This window comes from Urocitellus parryii, chromosome 5 (genome assembly GCF_045843805.1).
Source record: "Urocitellus parryii isolate mUroPar1 chromosome 5, mUroPar1.hap1, whole genome shotgun sequence".
Classification (NCBI taxonomy): domain Eukaryota; kingdom Metazoa; phylum Chordata; class Mammalia; order Rodentia; family Sciuridae; genus Urocitellus; species Urocitellus parryii.
The window spans coordinates 65,464,729-65,487,451 of NC_135535.1; the positions used below are offsets into that span (position 1 = coordinate 65,464,729).

The 22,723-nt window shown below is 35.8% G+C and overlaps 1 protein-coding gene across 3 annotated transcripts in view; it reads right to left on the reverse strand.

Annotated features, from left to right (window-relative positions):
* Positions 1-22,723, reverse strand: part of Dip2b (disco interacting protein 2 homolog B) — a 244,093-nt gene that overhangs the window by 32,080 nt on the left and 189,290 nt on the right. For 2 of the 3 annotated variants that reach the window (XM_026407027.2, XM_026407026.2), the window contains exons 20-26: positions 20,904-20,984; positions 18,124-18,251; positions 16,283-16,397; positions 12,275-12,476; positions 5,991-6,100; positions 5,780-5,860; positions 976-1,099 (exon numbers count right to left, since the gene is read on the reverse strand). In XM_026407027.2, the coding sequence (XP_026262812.2) occupies positions 976-1,099; positions 5,780-5,860; positions 5,991-6,100; positions 12,275-12,476; positions 16,283-16,397; positions 18,124-18,251; positions 20,904-20,984 (841 nt within the window). Of the gene's footprint in view, positions 1-975; positions 1,100-5,779; positions 5,861-5,990; positions 6,101-12,274; positions 12,477-16,282; positions 16,398-16,794; positions 16,930-18,123; positions 18,252-20,903; positions 20,985-22,723 lie in introns of all 3 variants that reach the window. The other variant, XM_026407025.2, reaches the window with a different exon arrangement.

Genomic DNA, 22,723 nt, shown 5'->3' on the forward strand with positions numbered 1-22,723 from the left:
AATATGGCAGGAGAGATTCCTATACCAGATGATCTAAGAAATCTCAGTATCCATGAAAATAAAATGCCATAGTAAAGTATAATAGAGTGAAGGGAAATAAGGGAGATAAGTGACCAAAGAAGGCTGGATATTTGAGTGGATTATGTGGCTGACGGAGTAGGAATAAAGAGATTACTCAAATATTTCATCTAATATTTGGTGACAGCAAACTGTTATCAAATAATCCTGTTATCAAATAATCCTAACCCTCTTTCTATGAAGGGAAGGTTATGACTAAATTAAATTAGAACATCAAAGATAAAAGCAACAACAGAGGAAACAAAACATCAATCATAATAAAAAGAATGTTAAGTCAACAGAATTCAAAGACAACAAATCATTTGGAAGCCAGGCAAAATGGTCCCATTCCATCCTAGAAACAAGGCAATCATTTTTTGTTTGTTTGCTTTGTTTTAGGGTGCTAGGGGTTGAACCTTGAGCCTTATGCTCTACCACTGAGCCATACTGGCTATCCCCACCCTTTTTTAAAGGGACAGGGTCTCATTACATTGTCCAGATTGGCCTTGAACCCCTGGGATCATTAAATCCTCCTGCTTCAGCCTCCCCAGTACACTCCCATGAGTATATACCACTGCTCAACCTCAAATCATCTGTTTCAAAAGTTTTCAAAAGCCAGGTAGTTGAAATCTTCATTCACTCATTCATTTGTTTAATAATTATTAGATGACTTTTATGTGCCAGGCACTGATAATGGAAATAGAAGAGTAAGTCAAAAAGACAGAATCTCAAGAAGAGCTATCACACTGCACAACTCTGGGGTATGTCACCTGGCTCACACCTTAGTTTATGGTACATGGTTGCTTGGTGTTGGGAAATACACAGTACCACGGTCATAGATGGTAGCCCAGAGTTCCTGACCTCTCCTACTATGTAGTCTAGTCTTGGAGTTTAGTAGTCTACCAATCCAACACTTACCAGGTGGGTAGAGTAACACAACGTTATCTCCTGCATTTAGATGTCCTTTGTCACCAAGAACTGATGCAATCCTCTCTGCTCGTTTATGAAGCTGAAGGCAGCTGGCTGTGCATACAGTAGTTCCCTTTAAACATTATTAGAAAGGATAAGCAGATCAAAGTTCATCAAGAAAATAAACCACCAAGGGAAAAGCACAACCAATCTGACACTACACAACCAAAAGGGTTGTGCTTTGGTAGATTATCTTTTGCAAACTATTACTTAGTATCAAAAGGCAGGTATAAGATTCCTTTTCTTTTTTAAAAAAGTGTTGTAGATATTTAGGGCATATTAAAATTAACCTAAACACTTATTTATAGTATTTTTCCTTAAAGTAGTTTTAAAAATACATATGATCTTTTATTTTTTTTAAGTGAGGAAATAAGAGTAAAAGTAAATTAATAAAAATCAAAATAGGATGAGAGCAGGTGTGAGGTAAAGACAGTAAGTGCTGGTTGAGTGGTCACGCACATCTGCTGTGTGTACAACAGAAACCTGGCTCTGAGTTTGCTAATAGTGAAGATGCAAACAAACAAAAATAGTATGCAGAATCTACCAGTTAATAATAAAGATGAGGAGACCCTTTCCTTCTTGTTTTGTTTTAATATTTATTTTTTTAGTTGTAGTTGGACACAATATCTTTATTTATTTATTTTTTATGTGGTGCTGAGGATCAAACCCAGGGCTTCACATTCGCTAGGCAAGCGCTCTACCACCAAGCCACAACTGCAGGCCCCTTTTCCTGATCTTGACAATAATTTTTCCTGTGAGTCTTCATAAGTTTGACTGAGGAGGGTTTTTTGAACCCTTCCTTGTGAAACATGATACATATAAGGGAAAACGGAAAATATGCACATAACTTAATGAAAAATTAGTAAGTAAGCATTAGTGTAGACACCAGAAGGATAAGAAGAAAACCCTCCTAGCTGCTCAGAAGCACCCATGATAACCACTATCTTGATGTTTTTGTTGGTCACTGATTTCTTGCTCTTTATATTGTTAACATTCATGAATAATTTTCAATTGTAAATGAATGGAATTGTGCTGTATAAATTCCTTTGTGCTTCACTTCTTTCTTTCTTTAGGTGGTGGGTGCGTGCTAGAGATAAAACCTGGGGGTGCTTTACCAATGAGCTACATACCGGGCCCTTTTTATTTTATTATTTATTTATTGGTAGTACTGAGGATCAAACCCAGAACCTTGACATGTTAGGTTAAGTACTCTACCAGGAGCTACATCCCCAGCACTTAATTTTTTTAGTTTTCAGTGGACCTTTATTTTATTTATATGCAGTGCTGACAATTGAACCCAGTGCCTTGTACATGCTGGGCAAATATACTCCCACTGAGCTATGACCCCAGTGGACCCCGCCCTTTTTTTTTTTTTTTTAATTTTGAGCCTTGCTAAATTGCTGAGGCTGGCCTCAAATTGTGATTCTCCCATCTCAGCCTACCAAGTCATTAGGATTACAGAAGCACGTAATTCAACATTATTTATGAGTCATCATGCTGTTTTGTGTACGTACAGTTATTCCTTTATGTTGCTATATAATATTTCATTGTATGAAAGTACAACAAGTTATTCATCCACTTTCTGGCTGATGGACATTATCATTCTTGGACATGTATTCTTATGCTTAAATACATGTTTCAATGGAGCACAGACCTAAAAATGTAACTGCTGCATCTCTAGATTGCCAGTCTTCAACTTTACTGGATAATGCCAAATCATACTCCAGATGATTGTACTATTACCTGGTCTTTTAAAAATAAATATATATTATATGTAAATTTACACGCAACATGGTATCATGTCATCTGCCAGAGGCTGCACAACATTTTGGTTAAGAATGTGTGCTCCACAAGTTAGGGTTCAAATAAATGTAAAGAACTAATTTCTGCTTGGTTAGTACATGCTGTATGCATGTACTGAAATAACAAACTGTACCCCATTAATATGTACAATTTATACTTGTTAATCAAAAACTGAATGTTAAAAAAAAGAGCTAATTTCCTACTCCTATCACTTACTTAGCTCTATAATCTCTGTGCTTTGGTTTCCTCATATCTAGAATAGGATCTTCAGTACTTATTCAATTATTACATTTTATAACATATTTTTCCTTATACATAATAAATATTTTCTGAGTCATCAAATATTCCTCTGTAACACTGTTTTTAATGGCTATATACCATAATTTATTTAGTTGATTGTTTATTTTCAGCATTAAGGTTATAACACTAAAATTAATATTCCTTTGGCTAAAGTCAGGGTTAAATTTATAAGGCTATTTCTTTTTGAGCTGGGCAGAGTGGCCTATAATCCCAGCTACTCAGGAGGCTGAGGCAGGAGGATCACAAGATCCAGTCCAGCCTCAGTAACTCAGTAAGACCCTGTCTCAAAAAAAAAAAAAAAAAAAAAATATATATATATATATATGAAGGACTAGGGATATAGTTCAGTGGTAGGATGCCCATGGTTCAATCCTTAGCACCACAGTGGGGAGAAAAATCATTTTGGTTCATGGCACAAGAGCAAATTTTAGTTTAGTAAACACAATATTCTATGCACGAGGGAACAATGTATGGTTAATAATCTGGTGGCCTAGGCTTATCCAAGGCAAAAATACAAGAATATATAGAATTAAATGAATTATATGCACTTTGGGCAGTCAATCATTTATATTAAAACAAGAAGCAAATTTAAATTTATGCTCACAAACAAATATCTGGGGTATGGATTTCACAACATCTACAACTTAAACTATATCCAAGCCTGGGAGTGAGGTGGGAAGTGACCAGAATGATGGCTTTAAAAAATATATTTTTTTTTATTTTAGTTGTAGATGGACACAATATCTTTATTTTTATTTATTTATTCTTATGTGGTGCTGAGGATGGAACCCAGGGCCTCACACATGCAAGGCAAGCACTCTACCACTGAGCTATACCCCCAGCCCCAAAATGATGGCTTCTTAATAAAGTATAAGAACCTTAGTGAATTAATCCACAGCCTTGAAGAGAAGCCCACTGCCTGAATATTTGGAGCAAGGAAGTATCAGAGTTTTGTCTCACAAAAGCAGTTGTTCTTAAAATTTTTTAATAATTTTCACTTTGATGCACAGCATACTTCTCTCATTAAGATTCATCACTACACACATTCTTAAAACAAACAAACAAATGAATCCCCCCCCCAAAAAAAAATTAGATTATATGAAGACAGGGCAGATAAGGGCAATTCAGTTAAGTTCCCTAAGAGATCCAATAGGCTTTTCCAATTTGCCTCTGCTGGTGAGAACTGCTATAATTTGGTCACAATACTTTCAATCTGTGACTCAATCATTAATAAGTTAAAGAAAATATATCAGACTACCACAGAATGGAAAACCAAAAAAAAAAAAATACAATATTAGCCAGGCGCATGCTTGTAATCCCTGTGGCTTGTGGGGCTGAGACAGGAGGACTGCAAGTTCAAAGCAAGACCCAGCAAAAGCAAGGTGCTAAACAACTCTGTTTCTAAATACAAAACAGGGCTGTGGGATGTGGCTCAGTGGCTGAGTGCCCCCTGAGTTCAATCACCTGTACCCCCCCCAAAAAATAAAAACCCATAATAAAACCCACACCTATATTATGGAGTTGAACAAAGTGTTGCATGTCTATAATTCAAGTGTCTTGGGAGGCTGAGGCAAGAGGATCACAAGTTCAAGGTCAACCTCAGCAACTTAACAAGGCCCTATTTCAAAATACAAAATAAAAAGGGCTGGAGATGTAGTTCAGTTGTAGAGCACCTCTGGGTTTAATCCCTAGTAATGCAGATACAAACCCATGAGGGTTGGGGTTGTAGCTCAGTGGGAGAGCGCTTGCCTAGCATGTGTGAGGCATTGTGTTTGATTCCCAGCACCAAATAAAAATAAATAAATAAAGGTACTATGCTCATCTACATATAAAAGAGAAGGAAAAAAAGATGTTTTTTTAAAAAAACAAATCCACAACATTATGATAAACCATCTATTAGAACCAGTAGTGAAATATACTCTCTCTTCTTTTTTTTTTTTTTTTGTTTCCCCTTCTTTGCAACAGGGTCTTCCTATATTCCCCAGGCTGGCCTGGAACTCATGATTCTCCTGCCTTGGTGTTCTAAACAGCTAAGACTATAGGTACAGGCTACCAAACCTAGCCAATGTACTCCTATATAATTTTCAATTCATTTTTTATCTGTCAGTAATAAATCCTTTAAGTAAGTACTAAAAATAGGTTTTGTTTTAAAATATGGGGGTAAAATAATTTTCTTCTTGGAAGACATCAAATAATTAAAAGTCAAATTGGATTAAAAAATATGACATAATATATTCTATACATCTGTGTATTTATACAATTGTACTGTTGGCCCCATCATTCTTAATAAAGTAGACTTGATTATTTTTTTAAAATATTTTTTTAGTTGTAGGTGGACCTTTATTTTATTTATTATTTTTATGTGATGCTGAGGATAGAACCCAGTGCCCAAATGCTCTACCATTGAGCTACAGCCCCAGAACCAAAGAAGACTTGATTATAACACAAGAAAAGACAGTATTAAATAGCACTCTGGGAGGTCTCATTTCAATCTTAAGAGTGATTATATAATTTATCCTCATGTGTCAAAACAAGGAAAAAGCAATAACTCCTTCCTTAGAAATTTTCTGATGAAAGAAAAGAGATTGAGAGTGCCTAAGGTACTCCCGTAGGATTTAATTAATTAGATATGCAATTCAATTTTTAATACCTTGGCATTTAGCAGCATGAAGAGTATATGATCAGGAGTTGCCTGGGCTCGCCACTGCAAAATCTCTGCCAGAAACTGGTGCTGAAATCATAAAGCAGAAAAAAGACTGATGGTCAGCAACTTTCAAGCAATGTATCCCCTATTTGCTATCTAAAATATAAGTTCTGTCCTTGACTCATTGGTAAAATTTCAGCATTTCTGGAACACTTACCTTCCTCACTAAATCATTCTCTTCAATTTGCCCCAGATCCCTTCCTGCAGCTTGTGCTATGCGTTTTCCAGCAACCAGATTCCCAACCATCACAGAAGCAGGGCCTACACCTGTAAATAGAGGCAAAAATCAACGATCTGAAAATAGCAATTCAATCTAACTATCCGCAAAGCATTTCCTCACTGACCCAAACTGGTTCAACCATTCATTCAATAATAGAATGACTAGAGCACTCTTCTAGGCACTGGGAAGGCAGTAATCAAACAGGATAGAGCTTATATTCTAAGAGGAAAGGCAATCAAGAAGTATATATACATATAAACAAAGTCAGGTAGCAGGAACTGCTAGAAAAAGACAAAACAGGACCACAGGAGAGTCATGGTTAGGGGAGCAATGGAAGTAAGGAGGCTACTGAAGCTAGGGTATACAGGGAAGTTTTCAGCCCGAGGAACTGCCTTTGCACTGGTTTCCACTGATAAATAATTTCTTTTGCTCTAGTCAAAATGTATTAATTGTAATAAATACCTAGTCTTTAAAAAATTTGCTATATGAGGAATGGGAGTAAGCTTATTGGGAATATCAGAAGTGCTTTCTTCAAGAAGTTAATAAAATCCAGATTATGTGGAACATTCCACAAGACAACTGGCTTAACTCTTCAAAAACATCTATGTCAAAAGACAAAATAAGGCTGGGAGCTTACAATTAAAGACAGCCAATGCGAGGCATAACCTTAATGAGATACTGAATTTAAAAATTAGTATAATAAACAAGTGGAGAAATTTGAGTGTTATTAGATTATAACATATTAAGGTTAAATTTCTTAATAGAATAATGACATCATGGTTGATTATAAAAATTTTAGAAGAACTGGTCTTTGGAAATAGATGTGCTGAAATACTTTTGGGTGAAGTGTCAAACTGTCTATAATCTACTTTCAGAGTTCAGTTTAAAATAAAAGTCAATTGGTAAATCTAGGGGAAGGTACCCAGGTGTACTATTGTGTCACCATTTCCATGGACTTGACACTTCAAAATAAATAGGGACATCCATTGGGCACAATGGACATACACCTATAATCCCAGCAATTTAGTGAAACCTTGTCTCAAAATAAAAAATAAGGGGCTGTAGCTCAGTGGTAGTGCCTTTGCCTGAGGCATAGGGTTCGATTCTCAGCACCACGTATAAATAAAAAAATAAAGATCTATCAACAACTAAAAATAAAAAAATAAATTAAAAAAATAAAAATAAGGGCTGTGGATATGGCTCAGAGGTAAAGTGCTTCTGGGTTCAATCTCCAATACAATCAATCAAGCAAGCAATCAATCCATACATCCCTCCAACTCTTAAGAAAAAAAATGTTAGAGCTGGGTGTGGTGGTGTACACTATGATCCAAGCTACTCAGGGGTCTGAGGCAGGAAGATCACAAGTTCAAAGCCAGACTCAGCAATGTAGCAAAACCCTATCTCAAAATAAAAAAATAAAAAGGACTGGGGATGTAGTTCAGTGGTAAAGTGCCACTGGGTTCAATCCCCAGCATAAGAAGAAGAAGAAAGAAGAAGAAGAAAGAAGAAGAAGAAAGAAGAAGAAGAAGGAAGAAGAAGAAGAAGGAAGAAGAAGAAAGAAGAAGAAGAAGAAGAAGAAGAAGAAAGAAGAAGAAGAAGAAGAAGAAAGAAGAAGAAGAAGAAGAAGAAAGAAGAAGAAGAAGAAGAAGAAAGAAGAAAGAAGAAAGAAGAAAGAAGAAAGAAGAAAGAAGAAGAAGAAGAAGAAGAAGAAGAAGAAGAAGAGAATAAGAATAAGAATAAGAATAAGAATAAGAATAAGAATAAGAAAGACCAAGACTCTACCTTAATAAGCTAAGAAGATGGCAGAAAGGTAACATATCAAACTTAATACCAGCTAAGTATTATCCAAATCTGATGATCCTAAAGTTATTAAAACAGTTGAAACAAAATGACTTAGGTCATATAATCACCTTTAAAAGGGGTAAACAGTTGGGGAAGCTGGATAAAGGATATAAGGGAATTTTTTGTACCATTAAGCAACTTTTTTTTTAAAGTGTGAAATTATTTCAAAATGAAAGTTTAGAAAGATTAAAAGTCAAATAAAAAAAGTTGAAAAAAGGTAAAGTATTCCAACAGTGCTAAACTGTTTTAGTTTATAAATTGTTTAATATAATTTTAAGTACTACCTGCAATAATCCTATCTATGAAACTATATAATAAATTAGAGCTAAATCACTTTGGAGAGAATCTTTACGAATGTAGGAATTCAAAGTACATTTGTGTGAACTGTACAATCCTGAATTCACATTGTAAAATTAATAAAGGCATCGCATTTTAAAAAGTCAATTTTAAGCGACAAAAACAATTTAGCAGCAATATTTTGAAATTCTTCTGAGCATATTTCTTGATTCTATGGGCTCCAGAGTGAAAAATACTGAAAGCAATAACTTCAAGAAGCTAACTATAGATACTTTTGCTCCTATAAACATATCTTCTTGTTTCTTTCCAAAACTTGGTAAGCTTATGGTAAAAACTGTTATCTGTCAACCGCAACGCCTGCTTTTCACTTCTTTATTAATAACACAATCCCCAATTTCTAGCTGGACATGTGCCACATGCCTAAAGACTACATTCTTTATAGTGTGAAAGGCTTAACATGTAAGAGGAAGTAGTAGGTGCAATTTCTAGAAAACATGTTTAAAGGGAAAATATTCTCTTCTTTTTCCTTTTTTTTTTTTGGGGGGGGGGGTGCTGGATATTAAACCCAGAGCCTCATGTCATGCATGCAAGGCAAGTCCTCTGACACTAAACTACAATCCCTGCCCACTATTTATTTCTTTACCCTTTTCTGCTACTTGCTAGCCAGAATACAAAATGATGTAGAAATCAGAAATGATGGCTAGAGGTCCGGGATCCTAACAGACTCTGAGACAGTCTCATACTCCTTCTTTTCCTTCCTTTTTCTCATACTCCTTCTTTTCCTTCCTTTTTCTCATACTCCTTCTTTTCCTTCCTTTTTCTCATACTCCTTCTTTTCCTTCCTGTCCTAGCTGTGATCACATGGAAGGATTCTACTTTTCTGCTACACTGATTTTAGGTATGGTCTAACTTGTTCTGGATGATGAAATGTTAGGAGACCCTGAAAGAAACAGAAGCTTTAAATATCTTATGTGCTTTGGCTGGTTCTTCTTCTGCCATCTGCCTTGAGAAAAATACAACCTAAGTAGAGGCTAGTCCCATCATGAGGAAACACATGGCTATTTCTGAACCTAACTTGCAGCCTTGGCCAAGTCAAGTCGAGATGATTTGTATTCAATCAATGAAAAACAAATACTTATTATTTCAAGGAACCAAGTTTTAGAGTTGTTATATAGCACATCTATAAAAACAGTTGGCTAACATAACACCAAAGCAAAAAGATGAGATGCTGGAAGAACGTGATTGCAAAGTGATCATTCTAGCCTTGGCCTGTCTATCTCTGAATTTCTTTTACCTAAGAAAGAAATAAACTTGATTCCTTTTTTTTTTAAGTTGTAGATGGACACAATACACACACACACACACACACACACACACACATAGCAGACTATTAATTACTGCAGAGTATATTAACATCTTTTTTATTAACATTTTTTTTTCTAATTAGTTATACATGAGAGCAAAATGCATTTCATTTCCTTGTACACATATATATATTTGGTGCTAAGGATCAAACCCAGTGCCTCATATATGCTGGGCGAGTGTTCTACCACTGAGCCACAACCCAAGCCCCTTGATTCTTGTTTAAGCTGTTTATCTGCAAAGTGCAGCGACAGAACCAGAAAAAAATTCCCCCCACCAAAAATTTTTATTCATTTGACACATTCTTCTTCTTTAAACTAAGCACCAATAGGTATCTCAATGGGATTGTTGCTTCTGGCCTTTAACAACTTTTCTATCTTCCTTTTCTTCTCCTTTCCTTTCTTATCTCACTTCTTAATCATGTCCATTTTTCTCTATTTTTTTTTCAAATCCTAAATTCTCATGCTATTCCCTCATCATCTCCACTAGTTGATATCATGATTTTCAGACTGCTTTGGTTCTATACATATGTATCCAACTAAGATCATAGCAGACAATCACAATAGAAAGCAAAAATATTAAATCAAACATAATGCTTTCACCAGACAGGATGAAATGTTGCTATGCCTTTGGAAGTTTAGGAATAAATATTTTATATAGGTTTTTATTATTTGATAAAATAAGATGAAATTTGACTAGCAAAAGCACTGCTTAAGCTTCTACTGTATTTTTAAGCAATATCTTTTAAGTATCTCCAACACACATGTTTTGTTAAAAGAATCCTACATTAAATGCTATTTAAAATAAGATTTTACACCTGGCACCTATAATTCTAGCAACTCAGAAGGCTGAGACAGGAAGATCATAAGTTCAAGGTCAACCTCAGCAACCTAGTGAGACCCTGTCTTAAAAATTAAAAAAAAAAAAAGATGTGAGGATATAGTTCAGTGATAAAGACTTCTGGGTTCAATCACCAGAATTTTTAAAAAAGAAGATTTTACTCATATGACAAGTAAATATGAAACTGTAGTTTAACAGACTTTGGAGATGGAGAAATGATTTGTGTGTGTTTTCAGTGCTGGGGATTAAACCCTGGGCCTCACATCTACTAAGCACATGCTCTACTACTGAGCTCGGCTCCCAGTCCCATGTGTGTTTTTATGTATCTGCCATATACCTAGGCAGTTAATGTATTTGCAAATACTTCTTTATACATTGCTTTCTTTCTTTTTTTTTAATTTTTAGCTGTAGATAGACACAATACCCTTATTTTATTTTTATGTCGTGCTGAGGATCAAACTCAGTGCCTCACACGTGCTAGGTAAGTGCTCTACCCCTTGAGCCACAAGCCAGCCCCTATACATTTCTTGATTACTAACACACAAACTTCTTGCTTTTGAATGCCCCTTCAGAATACTAGCAGAAACTAATAAAAATCATATATTCTTTAACTCTATACATATTGTCAACAGCATAAGGGTAGGTGACAATAACATCTGGATAAACCTAAGATCTTCATCAGGCAGACCATTAATTACTGCAGAGCAGGGTATATTAACATCTTTTTTTATATTAACACTTTTTTCTAATTAGTTATACATGACAGCAGAATGCATTTCATTTCATTGTACACAAATGGAGCATAACTTTTTATTTCTCTAGTTGTACATGATGTATCGTCACACCATTTGTGCAATCATACATGTCACCTAGGGTAATGATGTCTGTCTCATTCCACCATCTAATATCCTGATGATGGCAATATTCTAGAGTCACAGGCTTACTTTATACATTATGGTACATCATGTTTCTCTTTCAGCAAAAGCTGTCTCACAGAAATATAATTAAATGTCACACCTTCTCTTCTCTTTTTAATTCTCCCACAGTCATCTTTTCTCATTTGGAGGCTGATGCATAATGTTGTGTGTATACATACACATGTGAATAACTGGCAGAGGCCAGACTTTGGCTTTCATGTGTTTCAAGCATACACATGAAACTAAGAGCCTTAAAATGAAAAAAGTATCAATAAAACGTAATGATTTCATGTTGGATTTATCTTTTTTTTTTTTTTAAACACTGGGAGCATGCGTGAGGCAATGGGTTTGATCCTCACCACCATATAAAAATTAACAAATAAAATAAAGGCAATCTGCCCATCCACAACTTAAAAAAAAAAAAAAAAAAAGATTCTACTCCTCAGATGTATTACAGGCCCAACTCAGACCCTAACGGCTGAAAAGAAATGAGGCATGAATCTAGGTAAAAGACTTTCAACAGAAAGGTAGTATGCCATGTTTCAAATAAATTTTAGTTGCATGAAGTGTGAATTTCAGTTCTGCCACTAACTAGCTATGTGAATTTTATTATCCACAGCTGATGGTAAAGTTTTAGGATCATATATGTAAAATGCTTAGTATCTGACATTTAGGAAGCACTCACTAAATATCAGCTGTTCTTATTATCAGAATCTTCCCTTATAGAATTGCCTTTATTCTAGTTCTAGCAGAGGGATTCTGATCATCTTGACTCATACTTTATACCCAGGGGAACTCAGAAGAGGGAATAGGAGTAAACCCAAAGAAGCCTATTCTGTAGGGTCTCAAACTTCCTTGCTTTTGGTCAGCTGATGCAATTCATGAGTTACTGGTCTTTGTAATGTCTAACTCTAAACAAAGAATCATTCTGAGAGACTTATTGATTGTAAGGTAGCATATTACCTGGTTGCTTTTGCCGAGGTTTTGGCAAATTCGTCACACAGGTATGTGGGCACATGAGGATATTGCAAGGATGTAAAGATCCTTCCAGAAAAAGCTGTTTCGTCTGAGATATATGAATCCCTCCTAGTGGAGTTTTTGGCAATGTATTGGCAGGCACCAGAGCAAGACAATAAACTCCCACTTGATGAATGCTATCAATTGCCTAGAAAAATATGAAGAAAATATTCAGTGAGGTTATTTTTACTATAATAGACATACTCTTGACACGATCCATTGTTTTACTGTAGGGTTTTTATTTATCCATTCTAGGTCTAGAATGATAGATCATTAAGCTCTCATATAACTGAAGATCTAAAGATAATCATTAAGACCCATATATCTTTCAACTATAACAGAAATTAACAGAAGAGAGATTATATACAATCTAAATAGAGGTGGATACTCTTTTATCAGATTCAGTATGTTCCCTTTTAAATGATAATGTCAAAACCTTGAGAATTTGTTTTAGTTTTTAAAACCTCTGTCCTGTACAACATAGCTTAATTAAATAGGGACAAAGTTAGTTATTAGGAAAACAAGACACTCTCTAAACCGGCCCCCACTTAAGTGATCCACCATGATACCGAAACTACACTCTGCAGAACATTTAGGGTGAGGCCCATAGTGCAATGAGCACTGGAGACCACACACTACCCTCAGTGCACTCAACTCCCTGCCATGTCACTGGATGCTTACTGAAAGTCAACTGTACCGATTTCTACACTATTCATGACAGCTATTCTAGTTACTATGTTCACATAGTTTAATTAGATGTTATATCAATTGATCAGATATAAATGCAAAAAGAATGAAAGAGTTATTAGGCTTTTGTAAAGACATATTAAAAGTGAGCTCCTAAAAAACTACTGCTGATAGGTACAGGCAAGTTAATCCAAAAAGTACAAATTATCTATTCAAGTTACCTTTCCAATATACCTATGTTCTCATTCCAACTTAAGGAAATTAAACCAGAAACTAAAGATATGCATTTGGGTATAGTTTATGAAAGTAAGTTATCTGGAACCCAAACTGGTACACTCATACATACTATTCTACATCCAATGAACAGAAAATTTATGCTTTGTGTTAAAATGTAATACTTAAAGAATATCTAAAGTATTCTTTATGATTGTCTGCTTTAAAATCTTATAATAAGATTATTATTTTTACAGAGCTATTTATTTATGGTACTGGGGATTGAATCCAGGGGCACTTAACCACTGAGCCACATCCCCAGCCCTTTTTATATTATACTTTGCAACAGGGTCTTGCTAAGTTGCTTAGGGTCTCACTAAGTTCCTGAGGCTGACTCTGAACTTTTGATCCTCCTGCCTCAGCCTCTGTAGTTCTTGAAATTTCAGTGTGCCACCATGCCCAACTACTTATTTTATTTATTGAGATAGGATCTCACTATGTTACCCAGGCTGGTTTCAAACTCCTGGGCTTAGGTGATCAGATCTTCTTTCTTTATTCTCCTTAGTAGCTGGGACTACTGGTATGTATCATCAGGCTGAGCTTCAACTACCTTTTAAAACTGAAAAACCATTAATACCATTTCTAAAATAGCAGTTAAGAGGCTTCTATTGTATTAATAAAGACATTACAAAAAAGTACATATAACCTTAGAAGGAAAATGGAGTGGGAGTTATAATAAAGGTCAGTTATAAAAGATGGACAAGAAAAAAAATGGACAAGGCCTTTTATTAAAAAACAACTTAAAAAGGGCAAAGGAACAGATTTGAAACTCATATTCCTCAGACTATCTTATAAGCCAAAACTGAGAAATAGAAAGTCTGGTAGTTCTTAAGTTGCCATCTTTTAGAATAAACAAAAAGTTAGCAAATGTATTGTAAGCAGTCTAATAAATCATCTACTGATCACCTTTCCTTAGCAGGTGATGAGTTAGACACCTCATATTTAGATTATACTCAAACATGGAATTAAGCCACCTTTGGCCTTTAACCTCTGTGGTATCCTTTACCATTCACTATGGACCCAAATGTCTAAACTGAGAAATCAGAAAGCCTGGGAAGATAATGGCCTCTCACTTCATATACAAATCAGATCTCAAATGACTTTTATAAGCATTTGGACTGGTAATTCCAAAATTTGCTTTCCAGGGAATAATTAAAATTATTTTGGGAAATTTCAGTTATATTCACTTTTATATAATAGAAAAAATTTATAATTCATAATATTCTACCATTATGCTCCAATGTTCATTCTGAATAAAACAAATAGGTTTGTGTTTGTTTGAAAACATGAACGGTAAGAAAATAATCTTCAGGTTTGCCCCTTAGCCATCTTCCAGAGCACAGCCCAGTCCTACATATTCTTTCCTATTTTATATTCAATAGATTTTCTTTAAAAAATTAGATTGAAAAGATTTTATATTTATTTCTAAAATCTTTTCTTTCATTTTATATTAAACAAGTGTATACCAGACCAGCTAATAATTCATAGATGTGTTTTGTTTTTGTGGTGCTGGGGTTTGAACCCAGGGCCTTGTGCATGCAATACAAGCCCTCTACCAACTGGGCTATATTCCCAGGCCCCCAGTTGATAATTCAGAATCACAGACCCTGAGTTTAGAAAGAAATCTTAAAAGTCACCAAGCCCTATCACTTTATCTCATGCTTGCATAATTTCTAGAATATTACTATTAACTGGCAGTTAATAAATCCAAATGCCTCAGACAGAAGTTACAAACACTGAGAACACTTCCAATTATATATAAGTTGTTATTACAAAGACAGTCTACACTTTTTTGGATCATCCACCTAACCAACAAATATTTACTGAGTCTAGTATGACAAGTGCTAGCACAATTATCAGGTCTGCAGACTGAGTAGTAAACAAAAGAGAAGTGTTGGCCTTCATGGGATCTACAGCAGATGTAGAAAACAATAAATATAACTTTATATGGTGATAAATGCTGAGTGAAAAGAAGAGTAGGGAAACAGGAATTATACTGGGCATGGTGGTGCATGTCTATAATCCCAGCAACCTGAGAGGCTGAGGCAGGAGAATTGCAAGTTCAAAGCCAGCCTCAGCAACTTAATGAGGCCTAGCTAACTTAGCCAGGCCCTATCTCAAAATAAAAAATAAAAAGGGCTAGGGATGTGGCTCAGTGGTTAAACACTCCTGGGTTCAATCCCTGGTACAAAATAATAATAATAATAATAATAATAATAATAATAATAATAATAGAAATTTAAAAAGGAAATGTTACTTAAGATAACTTTTCAAATCTTTTCAAATCTCCTTATTGGAGATAATGCTAAGAATCACCATCATTATTTACTAAATACAGGTATTACATACTTCAATTATCTCACTTAACTCCTTTCAATAGTTCTGTGAAACAGACATTTTATCCCCACTTTACATGTTAGGAGGTTCAGTCACTTGCCTAAGCACACATATCTGGTAAGGAGATTCAAATCTAAACAAAGAGTAGGGGTTTTCTGTCCCTTCTAGCCTGCTCCCCACTAAAAACATCTCCCTTATACTGAGCCCTAAGCCATTCTCCTTCCCTCATGGTTTATCTCAATTAGCATCTCCTCTAACTTAATAATAATAATAATAATAATAATAATAATAATATTATCTATATTCACATTGAGGTGCCACTTATGGCATGTAGTAACACTATGAATAACTGCTGACAAGTGAATTGATTACTGTGTGGATGTATTCACATATAGACAGTTAAAATTTTCATAGGTAGTAGGCATGGAAGAATGTGCTTAGGCAAGTCGGTTCAATTGTTCTTAGCAATGTGAGCAAAAAATGTATGTTATCCATAAGGAGACATGTCATTATTTATCTGATTCTCATAACAGTTACCTAGAATATCTGGGCAGTGACTGGCAAGAAAAAAACTAAGATGGCAAAACTGTTTCATTGCAGCAAGTGCTAAAGCAGTGGTGGCGGCCTCTTCGGACTGAACAAAGCCCATGTGCTCACCTGCAGCACCCGGCTCATCCACTGGAAGCTGTCTTCTTCAGAGGCATCAGGTCTTTGTTCCGCAACCACCACAATGCGCTCGTCATAAAATACAGACACAGAAAACACAGCAATTCTAAGAGAGACAGATCAAACACATCAGACTCCCTTTACAACCAGTCCTACTTGCTTTGCTTAACTGGAATTACAGAGTGGAAACATCCCCCCACACCACCCAGAAAAAAGCAGTTCAGAAAAGACAATGTGCAATCATTACCACCACAATGAGGACGGATTCATTCAAAAACAAGTATTAAGCACCACTTTCATGAATGGTAAAGACATAGTGGTAAATAAAGACACAGATCCTGTCTTCATGGAGTGTATGTGTTAGAGACAGAACAAACCAACAAATATATAATAATGCCATGTTGCGATGTGCACTAGAAAGCACGCTGGGGCAGGGCCCGGGTGGAGTGGTATGCAGGTGGTTGGGAAGCGCCTCCCTGGGGAGTGGACACTGGAGCAGAGACCTGAATGAGGTGAGGACGCGAGCCACACGAAGATCTGGAGGAAGAGGATTCCAGGCAGAAGGAACGGAAAGCGAAAAAGTTCTGAGGTAGGGACGAACTTGGCAGGTTTGAGGAACAGCAAGAAGGCCAGTGTGCCTGGAGCAAAGTGGTGAAGCAGAGAGCAGGAGGAAAGTCAGACACAGGCAAGGGCAGATCATGGAGGCCTGGGAGGCTGAAGGAGGGAGGATGGATTTGGTTTTGAGTGAGGTCTCCGCTCAAATGTCCCCTTACTAGTGAGGCATTCCCAGACCACCTCATAAACTAGCAAGGCCTCCATCCAATTGTTTTTTCTCCACAACACTTACCACCCACTCACATGTTATCTAGTTCCCTGTTTACTTGGTCACTATTTCCCACAGTGAGAATGTGAGGGCAAAGACCAAGGCAGGGACTTAGTCTATTTTGTTCACCACCACAGCTGAAACATCTAAAACAGTGGCACATGGTTGGCATCCAATGAATATTTGTTGAATGAATGCATGAAAGAATGGGAAGCCACCGGAGAGTTGAATGTGGTGGTTCACCTGCCTCTCTTTCTTCCATCCTTACCTATTTATTTAACATCTACTAAGTGTTAGGCACTGTACTGAGTGCTGGGAATGTAACTATGACCAAAGATAAAAGGTCTACCCTATGGAATTCATATCTCATAGGAAGTTATATACCATTACCAAAAAAACACATTTCAGGAACCAGTTTTTCCTTTTGGTTTCATTAACCTGTCTTATTTCTTAAAAAAAAAAACTAAAGGGACACCAAGATTGCTATGCAAATATATGCTTATGATTATAAATTGCTAAATAAGACATTAACTACTCAAATGCAGCAAATATGTGGACTTGCATTAATAAGCAAAGATACTTAACTCTGCCCAAAGGATTCGAAATTATCAGCAGTTATGTGCTATGTCAATCTCCACATTAAATAGTATAATAATTTAATTAGAAACAAGAAAAATAATTGCTAGATATAAACTATGGAGCAACATCTATCTCCATTAGTTTGAATGGCATTACTGTATTGAAGAAATATAGGAAGTTTGAAGTTTTAAAATTCTTTCTTACAGGATTGAACAGACAGTAATAATTAAAGTCTGAAATATATAGCATACAGTTATATCTTATTCCTTTAAATTATAGCCATAAAAACAGATGTTGTGAGATATATATTCAAAGGCAAGCTTCTGCTATGTTTAACAGAAAAGTCCCCATCACTTAAAAAGAGAATCTACAGAAAACCACTCACAGCATTGCTTTACAAGCATTAATATTTAAAACCTATACTACTTACCTTCCTCTATAAACAGTCTTTATGGACTCAACAGCCAATCCAGTAGCAACAATGTCATCAGCATTATGTCTTCGACCACTAACCATCAGTAATCCGTCCATTTTTCCAACCACAAACACCAAGCTACCCTGAAAAGTTAACAATAATTTACTTTGGTTCTCATATTTTGAACAGTAAAACATATTTTACTTCCTGCTTGGAAATAAATCTCATCAAAAAATATGAGACACTCTTGCCTAAAAATGTAGTGCAGCCCTGGGTTCAATCTGATCCTACACACACACTCACTTAGTCAATCAATCTGCATATCTATATACACAGATAATAGATATGGAGATAGACATAGATATACGCAGATCTATATATACACATATATATTTATATCTATAGGATATATAGCTATATAAAGATATAGATACATAGGAAAGAAAACAATGTCATATTTTATGGATTTTTTTTTCTTTCACAAACAACACTGGGGATTAAATCCAGGAGCACTCTTCCACTGAGCTACATCCCCAACTCTTTTCATTATAGGATAAGGTCTCACTAAGTTGCCCAAGATGACCTCGAACTTGATATCTTCCTGCATCAGTATCCCAAATATCTGGAATTTCAGGTGTATACCACTGGGCCCAGCTCATATTTCATGGATTTTAAATAAAGTTTTTCACCCTTTGACATCTCTGAAATCAGTGGGGGAAATCAGTGGCATCTTATAGCCAACAGGGTCTGGCAGTATATAAGAAGGGAACTTGTTCTAGGATTCCACATAGGTACAGTTTATTTTCCCAGCCACAGTATGTAGTAGTTCATCTTCTTTATCTATTCAAGGATTGAATGCAGAGAAGAAAAAAAATGCATTTACTACTAGAATTTGGAGGAGATTAAAACTGTTTTAATATGAGAATGATTGTTTCATATTTATAAGGGTAATGATATCTCCATTTGAGATGATTAGAAACAGGCTAATAAAAGTCTCTGTAATAAAATAAAATAAAATAAAAGTCACTGTAGGAGATTTTCTCTTCCAGTAAGATAACCAAACCACAGGAAACTACCTTCAAAGCACCCAAAACATCACTGTGCAAATGCTCTGCCCAGACCCATCTGTAGTAAATTAACTTTCCTCATTCATTACAGAATTCCTAAGTGTTTTGGTCTACATACACATGTTCAATGATCTAATAACTATCTCCCCACATGAAATCACTTGTTGACTTACTAAAGCACAGTGTACTGCCTTACACTGACTGGACTAAGCAGTAAGACAGAACCTTTATGCTCAAGAAGCTAGTGAACCATCCTAGGTACCAGAGAAGAACCAGCCATTTCTAATACAGTCTGAAAGTTTTGGTATTGGTGAATAAATAGTGAAAAAGTGCCAGACCCCCAATCTCTGTCTCTCCATTTTCACATTAAGACAATTTTTAGCTGGGCACAGTTGACAAAAATGAAGATAGCATTTCAGCCCCTCTTGTAGGTGGATGGAGCCATGGGACTGGTGTAGATCAATAACATATAACTGGAAGAACTGCACAGCAGTTTTAAGGAATCTTCCTTAGGAGGATAAAGCTACATTGTTTTCTTTGTTTCTTGGAATGCAGATGTGATAGATGAAATTCCATCCTAGACCTCTTAATGGAGCAATAAGCTAAAAGGAGCTGAGTCTTTGAGAATTTCTTGGTGTTGAGTAAAGAAATCCAAGACAGCAGGTATATAGTACTATTTCTAGGAAAATGTTTCTCCTAGACCTATGCCTTCTCCTCCACCCCCCAAAAATGGTAGTGAAGAAATAAAATAAAGTTAGATCTTCTCTTCTATAACTTACAGCATTAAGAGAAGAAAGAAAAGTATAGGAGATATTTAGAGATAAATGGAGGATATAGCTTCGCTAGGATAATGACTATCTATTACTTACAAAATAAAATCTTAATTTCCCATTTCATCATGCAATGCCCCTTGTGACCTGGCTCTCTGCCATACTGTGGGTACATGAAGCTCACCATGAGCCCTTTGAGGACAAGCTTTTCCTGTCCTAATTGTCTCTGTAAACCTGGTGCCTTATAAATACCATTTACTAAGTAACAAATAGTTTCACTCAAAGAATTTACTATCATACTCAATGTAGTACTGATAATTTGTATGAAAATGTTTTCTAATGCTATACATTATGGTTTACCTTTACTACTCACTGGGTGTGTGTATTTTGCTGGAAACTGAATCCAGGGTCTCAGGAATGCCAGTAAATGCTCTATCACTAAGCCACAAGGCCCACCCCTACACCTTGGTACTGAAGCATACTTTTTCCAGCACTCCTTTAACTCATTGCAACAAGTTAATCAAATCAAAGAAAGAAAGCAAGAGTAAGTGCAGTGAATTTTCATGATAATGTTTTAGTCTGACAGAGTCAACTAACTTTGGTAATAGAAACAATAGTCATTAGTCAATTTTATGACTTTTTTTTTTTGTACCTAAGATAGAACCTAGGCATATTTAACCACCAAGCTACATCCCTACCCCTTTTTATTTTGAGACAGGATCTTGCTAAGTTGCTGAGGTTGGCTTTGAATTTCTGACCCTCCTGCCTCAGTCTCCTGAATCACTGGGTGCCTGACTTCAAACTTTATGATATTCTTAAAAGAGCTGTTCTAAATAGAAGCTAAGTGGCAATAAAAAAAATAACACCCTTGGTATAATCGGAATTTGTTCTGTACTGTGAGTTAATGACCAAATATTTCAATCAGATGTATCCAAATCAACATGAAAGCATTACTTACTGGCCCTACAAATCCTAGCAATCCTGACCGGATGAATGGTACATCTCCAACAGGAGAGCCTGCAGAATTCACTGGAATCACCTAAAAGGAAAAAGGAAAAAAATGAAAATGTGGATGTGTAATTGAAGTGATTCTGCAATCTGTATTTGGGGTAAAAATGGGAGTTCATAACCCACTTGAATCAAATGTATGAAATATGATATGTCAAGAGTTTTGTAATGTTTTGAATAACCATTAAAAAAAAGAAGAGCTGCTTTTTCTTAGAAAATGTATTTGAGTTTTAAAAAGTCTCTTTAAAAAATTCAGAACAGTTAACACATACTTCTTGAAAAACAAACATTATATAATGAATCCAGTAATTCCATCTTCCGCTTTTTCACAATGTTAGGGATCAAACTGAAGACCCCGTGTATGCAAGGCAAGTAAGTGCTCTATCTGAGCTACATCTTCAGCCCAATCCCATTTCCTTAAGTGATAAACACAATTTGTTGTTTATCTCTCCAAACTTTTAAAAGGTATATTAACATTTTTTCAAAAGGGCTCATATTATATATAACTTTATTTTGGTGGGGAGTACTAGGAATTGAACCCAGGGGTACTTTATCTCTGAGCCACATCCCCAACCCTTTTTATTTTGAGACAGGATCTTGTTAAGTTGCTTAGGGCCTAAGCTGCTGAAGCTGGTTTTGAACTTCTGATCCTCCTGCCTCAGCCTCCTGAGTCGCTGGGATTATAGGCATGGTGCCTCCAGGCCTGGCTTACATCATTTTTTCTTCATATGCTTTTTCATACAATATATCTTGGATATCTTCCAAATTGGCAATAACCGATCTAGCCTACTTTGTAAAATAGCTCCATAGAATACTATTTCAAAGGGGATAGGACAATATAGTCCTTGGAATCTTTGCCACTTACCAGAAAGGTAGAGTGTGGGCAAGTTCCTTGTCTTTTCTGAAACTCAAGAGTTTCAGTCAGAAAACAGAACTCTCAATGCCTCTATATATAGGCTTAGAGTAAATATTAAGGAATGTGAACAAATTTTTCAGAGATAAGCACAGTGCCTAACTTAGAGTCAGTTTTCAGGAAATCCTAACTATCAGAATGCAATGTAGTTTTTTATGGGTAGGTAGGTCATCTTAATTTTTTAATATAATAAACAATGCTTTAACGAATACTACTGTATATGTTTTTATGCATTTGTACAAGTTCTCAATTCTCATAGACTGTCCTACGAAATTTGTATCAGTCAGTATCACCAATGCCATATTGGAATGTTTATTTTCCCCATAGCCTACTTAATACTATGTGTTATCCATTTTCCCAAAATTTGCCATTCTGGCACAAAGGGATATACATTTTATTGTTGTACTGTGGATTGAACCCAAGGCCTTAAGCATGTCGGCAAATAATCTCACTGAGTTACATCCCCAGCTTTTTTTATTTTATTTTGAGACAAGTTCTCACTATATAGTTGCTGGGATTACAGGCGTAAGCCACCATGGCTGCTTCCCATTCTTGTTTAATTGCATTTCTTTATTAGTAATATGGTTAAATTTCTTTTCCTTTGTTTGCTAGCAATTCTAATTTATTTTGTAAGTAGTATTTTCACATAAATTTTCTTTTTTCTAACTGATTTTTCCTCCTAGTACTGGGAATTGAACCCAGGGGAGCCATATCCTGAGCTCCTTTTTATTACTTTTTTAAATTTTGAGACAGAGTCTTGATAAATTGCTCAGGCTAGACTTTAACTTGTGATCCTTCTGCCTCATTCTCCAAGTTACTGGGAACACAGGTATGTGCCACCATACCTGGCTCCTCTT